Source organism: Poromitra crassiceps (assembly GCF_964638095.1).
Source record: "Poromitra crassiceps genome assembly, chromosome: 3".
Taxonomy (NCBI): Eukaryota; Metazoa; Chordata; class Actinopteri; order Beryciformes; family Melamphaidae; genus Poromitra; species Poromitra crassiceps.
In genome coordinates this window covers 48,236,191-48,248,990 of record NC_139625.1, presented here as the reverse complement: position 1 = coordinate 48,248,990, position 12,800 = coordinate 48,236,191, and the positions used below count along the sequence as shown (strand labels likewise).

The 12,800-nt window shown below is 44.6% G+C and overlaps 1 protein-coding gene across 1 annotated transcript in view; it reads right to left on the bottom strand.

Moving 5' to 3' along the window:
- Positions 1 to 2,180: 2,180 nt before the first annotated feature.
- The window catches only part of tecpr2 (tectonin beta-propeller repeat containing 2), a gene marked incomplete at its 5' end in the record, with an annotated part of 123,332 nt that continues 112,712 nt past the window's right edge, over positions 2,181 to 12,800 (bottom strand). Inside the window, 4 exons of the mRNA XM_083633040.1 lie at positions 2,181 to 2,448; positions 6,469 to 6,618; positions 8,480 to 8,621; positions 9,231 to 9,379. Of these exons, the coding sequence (XP_083489166.1) occupies positions 2,297 to 2,448; positions 6,469 to 6,618; positions 8,480 to 8,621; positions 9,231 to 9,379 (593 nt within the window). The 3' untranslated portion in view covers positions 2,181 to 2,296. The remainder of the gene's footprint in view (positions 2,449 to 6,468; positions 6,619 to 8,479; positions 8,622 to 9,230; positions 9,380 to 12,800) is intronic.

The following is a 12,800-nucleotide window of genomic DNA, read 5'->3' as shown; positions in this document are numbered from 1 at the left end:
CAAAGGTCAAAAGTCAAGGATACTGTGACCTCTTGAATGTCATTTTCAAGCTCGTTAACGTGATATCTCACGAACGTCTTGACAGAATTTCTTCGAATTTGCCTCAAATATCCACTTGGACTCAAGGATGAACTGATTAGATTTTGGTGGTCAAAGGTCAAAGTTCAAGGTCACTGTGACCTCACGAACGCCATTTCCAAGCTTGTTAACGTGTTATCTCAGGAACGCCTTGACGGAAATTTAATCAAATTTGCCTCAAACGTCCACTTGGACTCAAGGATGAACTGATTAGATTTTGGTGGTCAAAGGTCAAAGTTCAAGGTAACTGTGACCTCACGAACGCAATTTCCAAGCTTGTTAACACGATATCTCAGGAACGCCGTGATGGAATTTCTTTGAATTTGCCTCAAAAGTCCAATTGGACTCAAGGATGAACTGATTAGATTTTAGTCACAAAGGTCAAAGTTTAAGGTCACTGTGACCTCACGATTGCTCGTTTCATGCTCGTTAACGCGATATCTCAGGAACGCCTTGACGGAATTGCATCAAATCTGCCTCAAACGTCCACTTGGACTCAAGGATGAACTGATTACATTTTGGTGGTCAAAAGTCAAGGTCACTGTGACCTCACGAGTGCCATTTCAAGCTCGGTAACGCCTTGAGAATTGAGAATTCTGACTTCGTTTTTTCTGAATTCTGACATTAATATCAGAATTCTAACTACTTTCAGAATTCTGACTTTACTATCAGAATCCTTTAATCAGAATTTAAAAGTTATAATCTCAAAGATTTTAATCTAAATACAAATAAAAGTCACTATCTATGTGATAGTGAGTTAACACAATGGTGATTGAAGCTATGGCCCATTGATGGAAGCCTTTGCAATATATAGTGACATTACGTGACATTAGTAATGTCACATAATGCAACACTGTTTGGATCTCACCTGCAATTACCACTCATCGCCATAGGTGTCACCCAAGAGAACAAAACTGAAATCTTAGAGATTATCCCTTTAACCCATTGATACCTGATCCAGCATTTGCGTGACGTGGGTGACGTGGTTCACGGTCTTAAAGGGATACACACACAAATGCTGCATCAGGTATCAATGGGTTAAACTCAGAACTAAAAAAAAAAAAAAAAAATGCAATTGACCCTAATCATCTTTGGTAGTTTTAAATTGTGTATGGTGTTAAAAAAGGAATAAATAAATAATCATGGGACCCTATTTGAATTCCAGGTGACCCCACTTAGGGTTGCGACCCTAAGGTTGGGAACCACTGGGTCCTTCCCGTGGCTGGCCCGGATTCAAATCCGACTCGTGGCCCTTTGACGCATGTCATCCCCTCTCTCTCCCTATCCTTCCTGTTTACCTACTGTCATGTAAAATAAAGGTGAAAAATGCCCCCAAAATAATCAAAAACAAAACAAAACATTGACTTTGAGACGAGGGAACCAGGAGTGCTAAAATGCTAACCCATTTCCGGGTTTTAGGACTCAATCCTGCAGCACCCTATTGAATCTATTATTACAAGTTCTTAAAGCTTATTATGTTATTAAGTGTTATGATGTGTTATTAAAGGTTATTAAATGTTATTACATGGTAGTTAATTATGCGCCTGTCCAGAGGGAAACATCTGAATGTGTGAACTGACATACAGACTGGAACAAGTTCCAGTGCAGTGAAATGTCCCTTTAATATCCAGAGTTAGTCTCAGAACCAGACTAAACCAGACCAGACTGACTGAATTAAAATTATATGATTTTTAAAAGCAGTTGAAAACAAGATAGAAGAGGAAGCAGGAAACATGTACGCACACAGACACAAACACCCACACACACACACACACGCACACGCACACACTTCTGCCAAATAAAACCACATTGTGATAAAGTGCTTCCTAATAAAATGGATTCAGTCACAGTTCACTTCATCTCCCAGCATCCATCTGGGCTCATTCTTGGCGGCCATCTTGTTTGACCCAGAATGCCACGAGACTTCAGTTAGAAGCCATATTGGCACCATCAGCTATCTTTAATGTCACAGGAAGTTGGGGGTACATCAGGCGGGAGTGATATCATCAGTGTCTGTTCAGTGTTGGTCCAACTGTGACATCACACAGCCCACTTCCTGTTCTGTCCTTGTCATTTCAGGAAGATGGAAATTATGTCACAGTGACGTCACAATGCCCTACACCTCTAAGAGTTGGTGAGGTGATTTCAGTTCAGACAGCCAACACTGAACAGGCAGGCTTCCATGGCAACATCTCAGCAGGTAGTTTGGTGTCACTAATTAGAGGAGCTCCCATTCCTCGTCCAGGTCGTCTCCACTTAGAGAGGCGGCTGAGGGGCGGGGCTTAGCGGGGCTCTGGGGGAGGAGCTTTGTCAGCCGACGAGACAAACCACCAATCTGAGTGACTGCCCATAACTCATCCTCTGGAGTGACTAGAGAGAGATAGAGAGAGAGAAATAGACAGCTTTTACACCTGGTATTAAAATGCGATCTGTATCCGGACACATTATCCAGATAATAAACGATTCGATCTTGTCTTTGCATTTACACCTGGTATTTTTAATGCGTCTTTGTTATCCTCATTGAGATCGGATCTCTGTCCTCCAGAGCAAAACCTGCGTGTGAGTAATTTGGGGTGGTGACAAATCTGTAGGAAGTCAATATAGGTGAATATTATGTCTCACCACTATAGATACTGTAAATAGCAACCAAAATAGTATATAACACAGCTATTTGCTGTGTTATTGCTTTGTCTTCTACTATTGACCGCTGCGCTGCATACTTGCACAAAGTCAAATTCCTCATTTGTAACCTTTTTACTTATTACTTATTAAAGTGAATCTTGAATTTTTATAACCTGAACAAATCCATATAGACCGCACACACGCAACTCCTGCAACAGTCTGATCTGCACTACAAAGATTATTAAGGGAGATGGAAGAGGTGTCACTCCGGTCAAAATGAATCATGTACTGCCACATCATCTGACGCATTGGTTTCCAAACTGGGGTACAGGGGGGTACTAAAGGGGGTGCTTGAGAGAAAGGGGAACATGAAACAGTTTAAGAATAAATCATGAAAATAAATGAAACATTAAAATAAATCTGATCAGGAGGTATTAATTAGAACTATTTCATTCTTCTTCTTCTTCTTCTTCTTCTTCATTCACTTGAATGGGGTTTTGAAATCGTTGCCATTGAATTAGCTGTAGCTCAGAAACCATAAGACCTGCCGCTACCAAACTCCGTAGGTAGGTTCACAGTCACCTTTTATTATAGGTTGAGGCGATGTCTCGTCATAGACGTTGGGTTAGCTGGCTCAGCCTGGCTGGGGGCGTGATCAGGGTGGGGTAAATCCCCCATTCTATCCATTCAGCAAAGTTAGAATTTAGCTGATAGCCCAGCCCAGGCAGACACAATCGGGGATTTAACCACCGCAGTAAATGCACATCTGAGCAGACGTCTTGTGTTCTGCTCTAGAACCCCCAAACCTGTAGTTTAGAGCCGCAGCACCATCCTTTGGTGAGTCAGCCCATTGAGATATATGGGCGGTTTTACCCCACTCGCGCGCCAGCTGTATAACATTTTGCGGGCGTTCCCACACATGCCGACTGTCTCTATGGGCCAAAGAATTACACTAGTTGACCACTAGGTGGTGCTAAAACAGCCCTCTTTGTGTTTTGGTCCATAACTTTTGAACCATAGCAACCATAGCGACTACAATCAAAATTATTTTTTCCCTGGATTCTTTGGGTCATTTCGCATCTGCTCATATAGGCCCCATTTCCGTCTAACTAGATTTCCCGCCATTTTGAATTTTGTCCAAAATCATTTTTCGCTATTTCTCCTTCAAATTGTGCCCGGTCTTCACCAAACCACATCTTACAGCATGTGTGGACTGTCCTGCACAGTTTTAGCGTGTTTTTTTGAAAGAACGCACCGTTGCGATACAATCGAGTGGTGGTGCTATAGCTGCCCTCTTTACGTTTTGGTCCATAACTTTGGAACTGTAACTTCTACAATCAAAATGATTTTTTCCCTGGTTTCCTTTGCTCCTCCTGCGTCTACTCACATAGGTCCACCCATTCCTGCCCACAACTCCTTAGTACACGCTAGCAACCATCTACAAACGCCCTAGCAACCAGTTAGTACACCCTTGCAACCGCCTAGAGACGTCCTAGCTACACATTGCAGATTGGGGCTATACTTAGTATACTGGATGGTAGGGCGGGGTCGAGGGCAGGGGCGTTGCAAGGGGGGCAGGGCGTTGCAAGTGCAGCACGCACAATTCAATTTTCTTTAGGAAATTTAGCCTGTTCTAGTTTTGTAATGTTATATTCTTCAAAAGGTGGGTGTTACATATCGCCCCGCCAGCTTAGATATGATAAATAGTTAGGTCTATTTGTTGTGGCTTATTTATCCTTTGAGCTGTGGGTTACTCACATGGAAGTCTGTAGAGGGCGCATTTTTGCATACGGTGGTAGCCATACCTGTCTATAAAATGGCTGCCGCACATGCGCGCCGGGGGTCAGTGCGTGCATACAGAAGATGGGGCCACGGCTGGCAAGGCAGCTTGTTGATAGTCTATGCTAGTTTATATTTTCGTTGTGCACTGTTCACCCTCTTTATGTTCTGTCCCATTTATGGGACTATCTGAGCACCTTGGATCGCTCACATATCCAACCGTCAGAGCTGTTCGAGGGTTGGGATCGCTCCTGAAGACCACGTCAGCTAACACGCTGGGTGAGTTGACTTGCATCTCAATCGATAAACGGCCTGTTTCACTGTTTTCTGTTCTCATGTTATGGATCATAATGCCAGTCAGTCCCTTGACACGATAAAACACGAGCTAATGAATGAAATGACTGGGCGCGATTTGTAACAGTGGGTTATCATTCATTCATTGCATCATATGCTATAGTTTTCTCTTGCAGTTTTCTAAGCAAAATGTTGTAGTCGGGTAAAGGGGGTACTTGGATTCAGAAATCAGAATCATTTTTATTGCCACAGTAGGTAATCAGATTACATAGCTGAATTTGACTAAATCAAAAGTGCTCGGGGAATAGGGATGGTAGAGTTCTTAGTAGAGGGGGCTTTCGGGCCTTGTTGATGAGGCTGATGGCAGTTGGGAAGAAGCTGTTCTTGTTCTTGTGGTGAGAGGTTTTGGTTTTGACAGACCTCAGTCTTTTGCTGAGGGGGAGCATTTCAAAGAGTTTGTGTCCGGGTTGGGAGCGGTCGGCCATGATTTGACCAGACTGCTTCAGCGTCCTGGCGGTGTGCAGGTCCTGAAGGGATGGCAGTGCACCATTGTTGCCTTTTGCCACTTTTAATTTGTTCAGCTGCATCCTCTGTTGTGCCTTCTTGGTGAGAGCTCTGATGTTCAGCTCCCGTTTCAGGTCCTGGCTGATGATGGTTTCCAGGAAAATGGTAAATGGTAAATGGCCTGCATTTATATAGCGCTTTTATCCAAAGCGCTTTACAATCAGTAGGTAGTCTACATTCACCCATTCATACACCGATGGCGGCAGGCTGCCACGCAGGGTGCCTACACACCATCGGGAGCAATTTGGGGTTAAGTGTCTTGCCCAAGGACACAGCGACAGCAGCTGGGAAGGAGCGGGGATCGAACCGCCAACCCTTGCGTCATTGGCCGACCCGCTCTACCTCCTGAGCTAAAGCCGCCCGGAAGGGCGTCCTTCCGCCCGAAGCGGAAGGACTCCACAGTGTTGACTGTAGAGTCACCCAGGGTGATGGGGAGGGTGGGACTGCGTTCAATCAGGGAAAGGGGGTACTGAAGCTAAAAAAGTTTGACCAGTTGATTCACCAGTTAACCAGTTGACACACCAGTTAACCAGTTGACTCACCAGTTAGCTAGTTGACTCACCATTTAGCCAGTTGACTCACCAGTTAACCAGTTGACTCACCAGTTAGCTAGTTGACACACCAGTTAACCAGTTGACTCACCAGTTAACCAGTTGACTCACCAGTTATCCAGCTGACTCACCAGTTAACTCACCGGTTAGCCAGTTGACTCACCATTTAGCCAGTTGACTCACCAGTTAACCGGTTGACTCACCAGTTAGCCAGTTGGCACTCCCAGGTATTTTCTTCCAGTAGTCTCCGAGGGTGATGGGAAGGGTGGGACTGCGTTCAATCAGGTAAAGGGGGTACTGAAGCTAAAAAAGTTTGATCAGTTGACTCACCAGTTAACCAGTTGACACACCAGTTAACCAGTTGACACACCAGTTAACCAGTTGACTCACCAGTTAACCAGTTGACTCACCAGTTAGCTAGTTGACACTATTTAGCCAGTTGACTCACCAGTTAGCCAGTTGACTCACCAGTTAACCAGTTGACTCACCAGTTATCCAGCTGACTCACCAGTTAACTCACCGGTTAGCCAGTTGACTTACCATTTAGCCAGTTGACTCACCAGTTAACCGGTTGACTCACCAGTTAGCCAGTTGGCACTCCCAGGTATTTTCTTCCAGTAGTCTCCGGCTGGGTTTCTGTCTGTGACGCCGTAGCGGCGAGCCACGTCTCCATTCAGACAGCGAACCCAAACTGTCCTACTGCTGAGGACCAGCTGACTGACCGCCAGGCCTGCACACACACACACACACACACACACACACACACACACACACACACACACACACATCCATGCGCACACACCCGCACGCACACACACGTACAGGTACACACACGTACACACACACACACACACACACACACACACACACACACACGCGCACACACAGGTTGATAGAATATTAGACATTATATTCTCACATTATATATTCACGTTAACTGAACCCCAAAGTGAAAAGTGAAAAGTGAAAGGCATGTTTTTATTTAAAAGGTTGCCAAAATTACAGCATTTATCATAGCCAGCAACTGTAAAAATAGAAATTATCGTCAAATTTAAAAATTTCCGACGGTCCTTGAACTAATCATGTGCAACAAATGCTTCCATCAGGAAACATAACCAAATGTAAGCTTAAAACATTGATTTCTTTTCATATATATTATATTGATATTTAATTAAAACCACTTTATTCTACAGGTGTCATTTAAAATGTTGTAAAGAATAAAGCATTTGCACAAACTTTGTTTACAAAAATAGTGTAAAAAACATAAAATTTGGTGTTTTGCATCGCAACTGGGCAGCTTTGAATGACTTGGCTAAGACCAACAGTCACATGACATCAACTGCAGGCTGTTTTTACATTTTACACAGAGCAGAGAGGAGAGGATATAAGGAGTCATGTTGAGATATTGTACACATGTCAATACTTCAGTATGTATACCGTAGTATAGGATGTGGAGCGCCCCCCCCTTTTTCAATTTTTGTAAAATAAAGCATCAATGAAATCCAACTCAGAGGACGTCCCGGTGGCTCACCTGGTAGAACGCATCCCATTAAGGCTTAGTCCTTCACGCAGCCGACCCGGGTTCAAATCCGACCTGTGGTCATTTTGCTGCATGTCCTCCCCTCTCTCTCTCCCTCCCTCCCGCGTGATTTCTAACCCCACATAGGATAAGCAATAACCACGCCCTGTGGCACCGGGATTGGCCAGGAGCATTGAAGCTTGGGACTAAAGCACCTGGGGTTTTTCATCTTTTAAAATAAAGATGTTTAAAAAACTATTGCTTGTTACATTTTCAGTGCTGTACCTTTTCTCTGGGTAAGAATTGAGCTCGAAATTAACGATACATTATATTATATGAGCTATGAACGTGAACACAACACCGTTTATATTATTGCATGTTTTTGTAGATTGTGTAGATTGTGTAGATTACAATTATTATGCTTATTATTATTATTACTATGCTAAGGAAGGTAGGTGACCATAATTCATTTCAATGTCCGTTCTCAATATCGCTGTCTGTTTGGTTCATGAAATCGCTGGGCTGCGTGCCCTCCAGTGTTGCTCCTGGCCAATCCCGGCGCCACAAGGCGTGGTTATTGCTTATCCTATGTGGGGTTAGAAATCACACCTCCCTCCCTGCCCTCCTGTCGCTGTCTAGCACATACTATCCTATCAAATAAAGGCAAAATGGCCCAAAAAATAATCTTAAAAAAAGAAATCTAACTTGGGTTTTTTCTTCTTAATGATTTATGACATAACTGTGTTATACTGCACGGCAAGACATTTGAAGTTCTCCCTACTTCTAGCCATTATTGTGCTGTTTCCATAGAGGTGCAGGATATATATCTCACTACTATAAGTCGGAGGGGTTCTGTGTGGCACGCGAGGCACACGAGCTAGGAATGAGCGCGCAAAGCATGCAATAGTTCTAGTATTGAGTGAAAAATGAGCCCACAGTGTAAAAATGTGACAGGAGCAAAAAATGCCCAGAAAGTGCTTGGGTTTCAGAGGACAGCATAGACTAGACATCTGACAGACAGGTACAGAGCAGGTGCAGACAGACAGACAGGTGCAGACAGACAGGTGGTCACCTGGCACCAGCTCCCAGTCTGTACCGACGGGCATCTCTTCACTTAGTCCGGTACGGACGAATACGCTCCCTCTGTTGTCGATCGCCCACAGCATGCGGTCATTAGGACTGGTATGAATACTGACCAGCTGCACACCCACAGGCTGGACAGACAGACAGTTGGAGAGAGAGAGGGCGACAGGTTGGGAGTCAGCCCAACCCCAAGCTCATTCTACCAATCAGTCTGGACTTCCAGCTGCCCACATTGATTTCCTGAAATTACAATGTGATCGGTCCAATCAAGGACTGCGTCGTAGTTGATGATGTAAGCGGGCCAATCAGTAATGGTGTCTTCCGAAGCAACGAGCATTAACATTAACATTAGTAGAGTAAACACAGCCATAAGTTCAGTTATTGCAGAAATAGACTCAATAACAACAATTGTAGAAGAACAAGAGTATGCATCAGTCGAGTTTCTCAGCATTTAAAGACATTTTCACCGTTCTTCCGACTTGCTTGGATTTGATGACGCTGATTGGCTGAAGGAGTTGTCTGTCATCAAGGCAAGTAGTCTCACCCACTGAAATCGTTGTGGAAGGCTGGAAGTCCAGACTGATACGTACGTAGAGCCAAACAGAATGACAACCTGGAAGGTGCTGGTCTGCTGCCCTGGTACCATGAAGACCCGGAGCATGGATGGGTGTGTGTGTGTGTGTGTGTGTGTGTGTGTGTGTGTGTGCGTATGTGTGAGTGTGTGTGTATGAGCGTGTTACCTGTACAGGTGGTTCTATATAGATCCAGGCGGGCAGCATCATGCTGGGGTTGAGTGGTTGGGTTCCGACCCGGAAGTAGACAATGCCGCGAGTGTCCACGGCCCACACGTTCTGACTGCCGCAACACACACTGACCAGCCGCACTGCACCTACACATGCATGCATGCGTGCACACACACACACACACACACACACACACACACACACACACACACACGATTCAGTATGCAGGATACACACACCATTACAGTATAGCCGTTTTCACACATGCGTACAGGAACATTGCCTGTAAATCAATATCGGCCATTTCCCGGAATTTCCCTTCACACCTGAGGGCTCACATGTGTGAATATAGCAATATATGCCTGTATTTGAGGGGGGGGGGGGGGGGCACTGCAGAGCGGGTGGGGAGTGACATGTGCACTTGGATGGGGAATCCTCCTTATTTTGGGGGTCGGCAAAACTCCAATGGTGAAATAAGTTCGCTTGTCACACAATAAAGCACACTCGTTTGGCTTAAGAGGGCATGTATGTTGTATCCTTCACATTCGCTAACCAGTCTTTGAACTGAAATCTTTGAAGAAGTAGGGATCCCTGTCGGAGAGAAATAGCCTGGCTGGTTCGATGTTTATCCGTTCACCTGCGTCGCGTTTTTTTTACAGACTGGCTTCGTTTGATGTGTCCAGGGGGCTTGCCTTCGCTGTCAGCAACGTAAGCAAAATACTTCCACATTTTGCTTCGTGCATTTGCTTTCTCAACAAGCGTTGGGCGGCTTGCAAGACTCAAGCCGCTGCCATTTTCGCTGTCTGTGTCCCTGTCGGGCTGGACTGAAGGACTCTGGCCAGAGTGGGGAGGGGAGGGGGGGAGCACGCCCACACATGAAGCAGCCACATACCGCTCTTCTGACAACCTAGAAACTGGTGAAATGTCCGCGATGACGGGGTCGCGCTTATACCGGAAAACAACTTTCACACATGAAGGCATTAGACCGCTTTCCGGTCATTTACCGGTAAAAAGCGCATGTGTGAAAACGGCTTGCGTATCTTCATTTTATTATCAACAGTCGAAGACAGCCAATCGACAATATCTTCTGTAAAAAGTACGAACATCAGACCCTGATATTCATCTGCTCTACCTGAAGTTAGAATCAGTTCTCAGTCTCTTCGCTCAACTAGAGACTTGAGAATAATCTCCCAACTTTCATTGTTAAAGCCAGGTGTTAAAGCCAGGTGGAAACAATTAACCTGACGCTGCCAGATAGTTTGGTACACAGAACCATCTGGGACCTTGTCTTTGGAAACTGTTTAAAAAGGGCAGACACGTTCTAAAAAATACCTGGCAGGTGATTGGATGAGATACAGGAAGACTGTTGGTAGCTCCCAATATTTTTCTGATTTATTTGACATTAAAAATGACAACGTTTTGAGCCCTCACAGGCTCTTCATCAGGTCAGGTTTGCAAACCTGACAACAGTGACTACGTTTACATGCACACAATATTCCGCTTTTTGCCCATATTCGGAAAATGACAATATTCCGACTAAATGAATAATCCACTAATATTCCCGTTTACATGCAGCCGTAGCTCGCCCTCCCCGACACGTGAGGGAGGGGGGGGGGGGAGAGAGAGAGATGCAGGTAGGCGGAGCCGCAGAGTTTTTCTGTTGAGAATAAACAGAGCAGCACTATTCTTACGAGGATCACTTGGTCCATTTCAGGAGCTTGCTGCTGAAAAGTTGGTGTTGCGCATCCAAGTCTTTCATAAAAAGTAGGCTAGTAGCCTACGTTATTACCTCGCAGGCTCGCAAGCATTGTGGACTTCCATGGGCACTGGGCACTATAGGCTACTCTCTCTCTCTCTTTAAATCGATGTTTCTCATGTCCTCCCGATCAGAAATGTCGGCTTTTCTTTTTGCATGCCAGAGATGATGGATTATTATGATTATATCACCTGTTCTAGCGCTTTCTAGCACACATCAGTTGACCACAAACAGGCAACATGCGTCGCAAACTGCGTTAAAAAACCCTGATTGAGATGCATTTTCCGAATGCGCTGTATACATGATCAAAGAATCCTCCGAAAACCCGAATAATACTGGAATATCCCAGATGTCTTAATCGGAAAATGCTAAATTCTGAAAAAGGGCAAATTCTGAAAATGCAACTGGAATATGCTGTTTACATGACCCTTATCAAATTCAGAATATTGTCATTTTCCGAATAATAGTGGAATATTGTGTGCATGTAAACGTAGTCAGTGTCGCGAGTCTTCCTGAATCTCATGAGGTAACTTTTTTTTACTCAGGACCTGGAAAAGAGATGTGCGTGTGGACATTTGAACTTCTCAGGTGATTGAATGAACCATCTGTCTATCCCTGTCTATCATGGGCTCGCTTTTGGCTGTCGTCACACCTAAATCCCGCCCACAGCTGCCTTTCTGGATGCTGATTGGACCGGCCCAATGTTGGGACGGAGTTAAACCTAATAGACCCCTTATACAGCTTGTCAACATTGAGCTGCGCGCGCAACGTGTAGGCAGAAAGTCCTCATCCCAGCATAGACAGACAGCGAAAACTCTGTCAAAGCCCCGCTGTCAGGACTGCTCTATGCCCATCTGCAACACACAGTTATATTTTAGTTTTAAAATGCAGTTCTCGGCTTACTACCACAGCTTATCGCCTGGTGATAAGCAATGTTATGCATCGAAATTAACGTTGTTTAATGGGACATGTCTTACAGACCCATACGCACTGGCGCTGTCAATTGGCCAAGCCTAGTGGCCGGCAATACATATCGTGCATTCCTTTATAACTGGGGATAGCGTAGATAATTATTCTGTAACTTGCAAAGATATATTGTTATGTTGATAATGCACACAACTCAATGACATTATGTAACGTTACTTGGTCGTTAACTAACCGAGCGATGTGGCTGAGCAGCCTACAGCTACAGGCAGCTTACCTGATTATGAAGAGCACTACAAAGTCGGGCATTTTTAATGATGTCCTCGTTCCAATCAATTCAACTTAATAATGACATTATTTAACGTTACTTGGTCGCTAACTAACCTAGCGATGTGGCTGAGCAGCCTACAGTTTCAGTTCAGGCAGCTTACCTGATTATGAAGAGCACTGCAAAGTCGGGCATTTTTAACGATTTCCTCTTTCGGCTTGCAACCAAAGACACCTACGGTTAGCATTAAAAGCAGTATGAGTTGACGGGATTCGGTAAAACTTTACTCCTTGCTTTGTTGATAGTGTAACAGACTGTTCAGTGTTGTGTTGTGTTCTATTGCGTGTGTGCGAGGCTAACCGTAGGTGTCTTTGGTTGCAAGCCGAAAGAGGAAATCGTTAAAAATGCCCGACTTTGCAGTGCTCTTCATAATCAGGTAAGCTGCCTGAACTGAAACTGTAGGCTGCTCAGCCACATCGCTAGGTTAGTTAACGACCAAGTAACGTTAAATAATGTCATTATTAAGTTGAACTGATTGGAACGAGGACATCATTAAAAATGCCCGACTTTGTAGTGCTCTTCATAATCAGGTAAGCTGCCTGTAGCTGTAGGCTGCTCA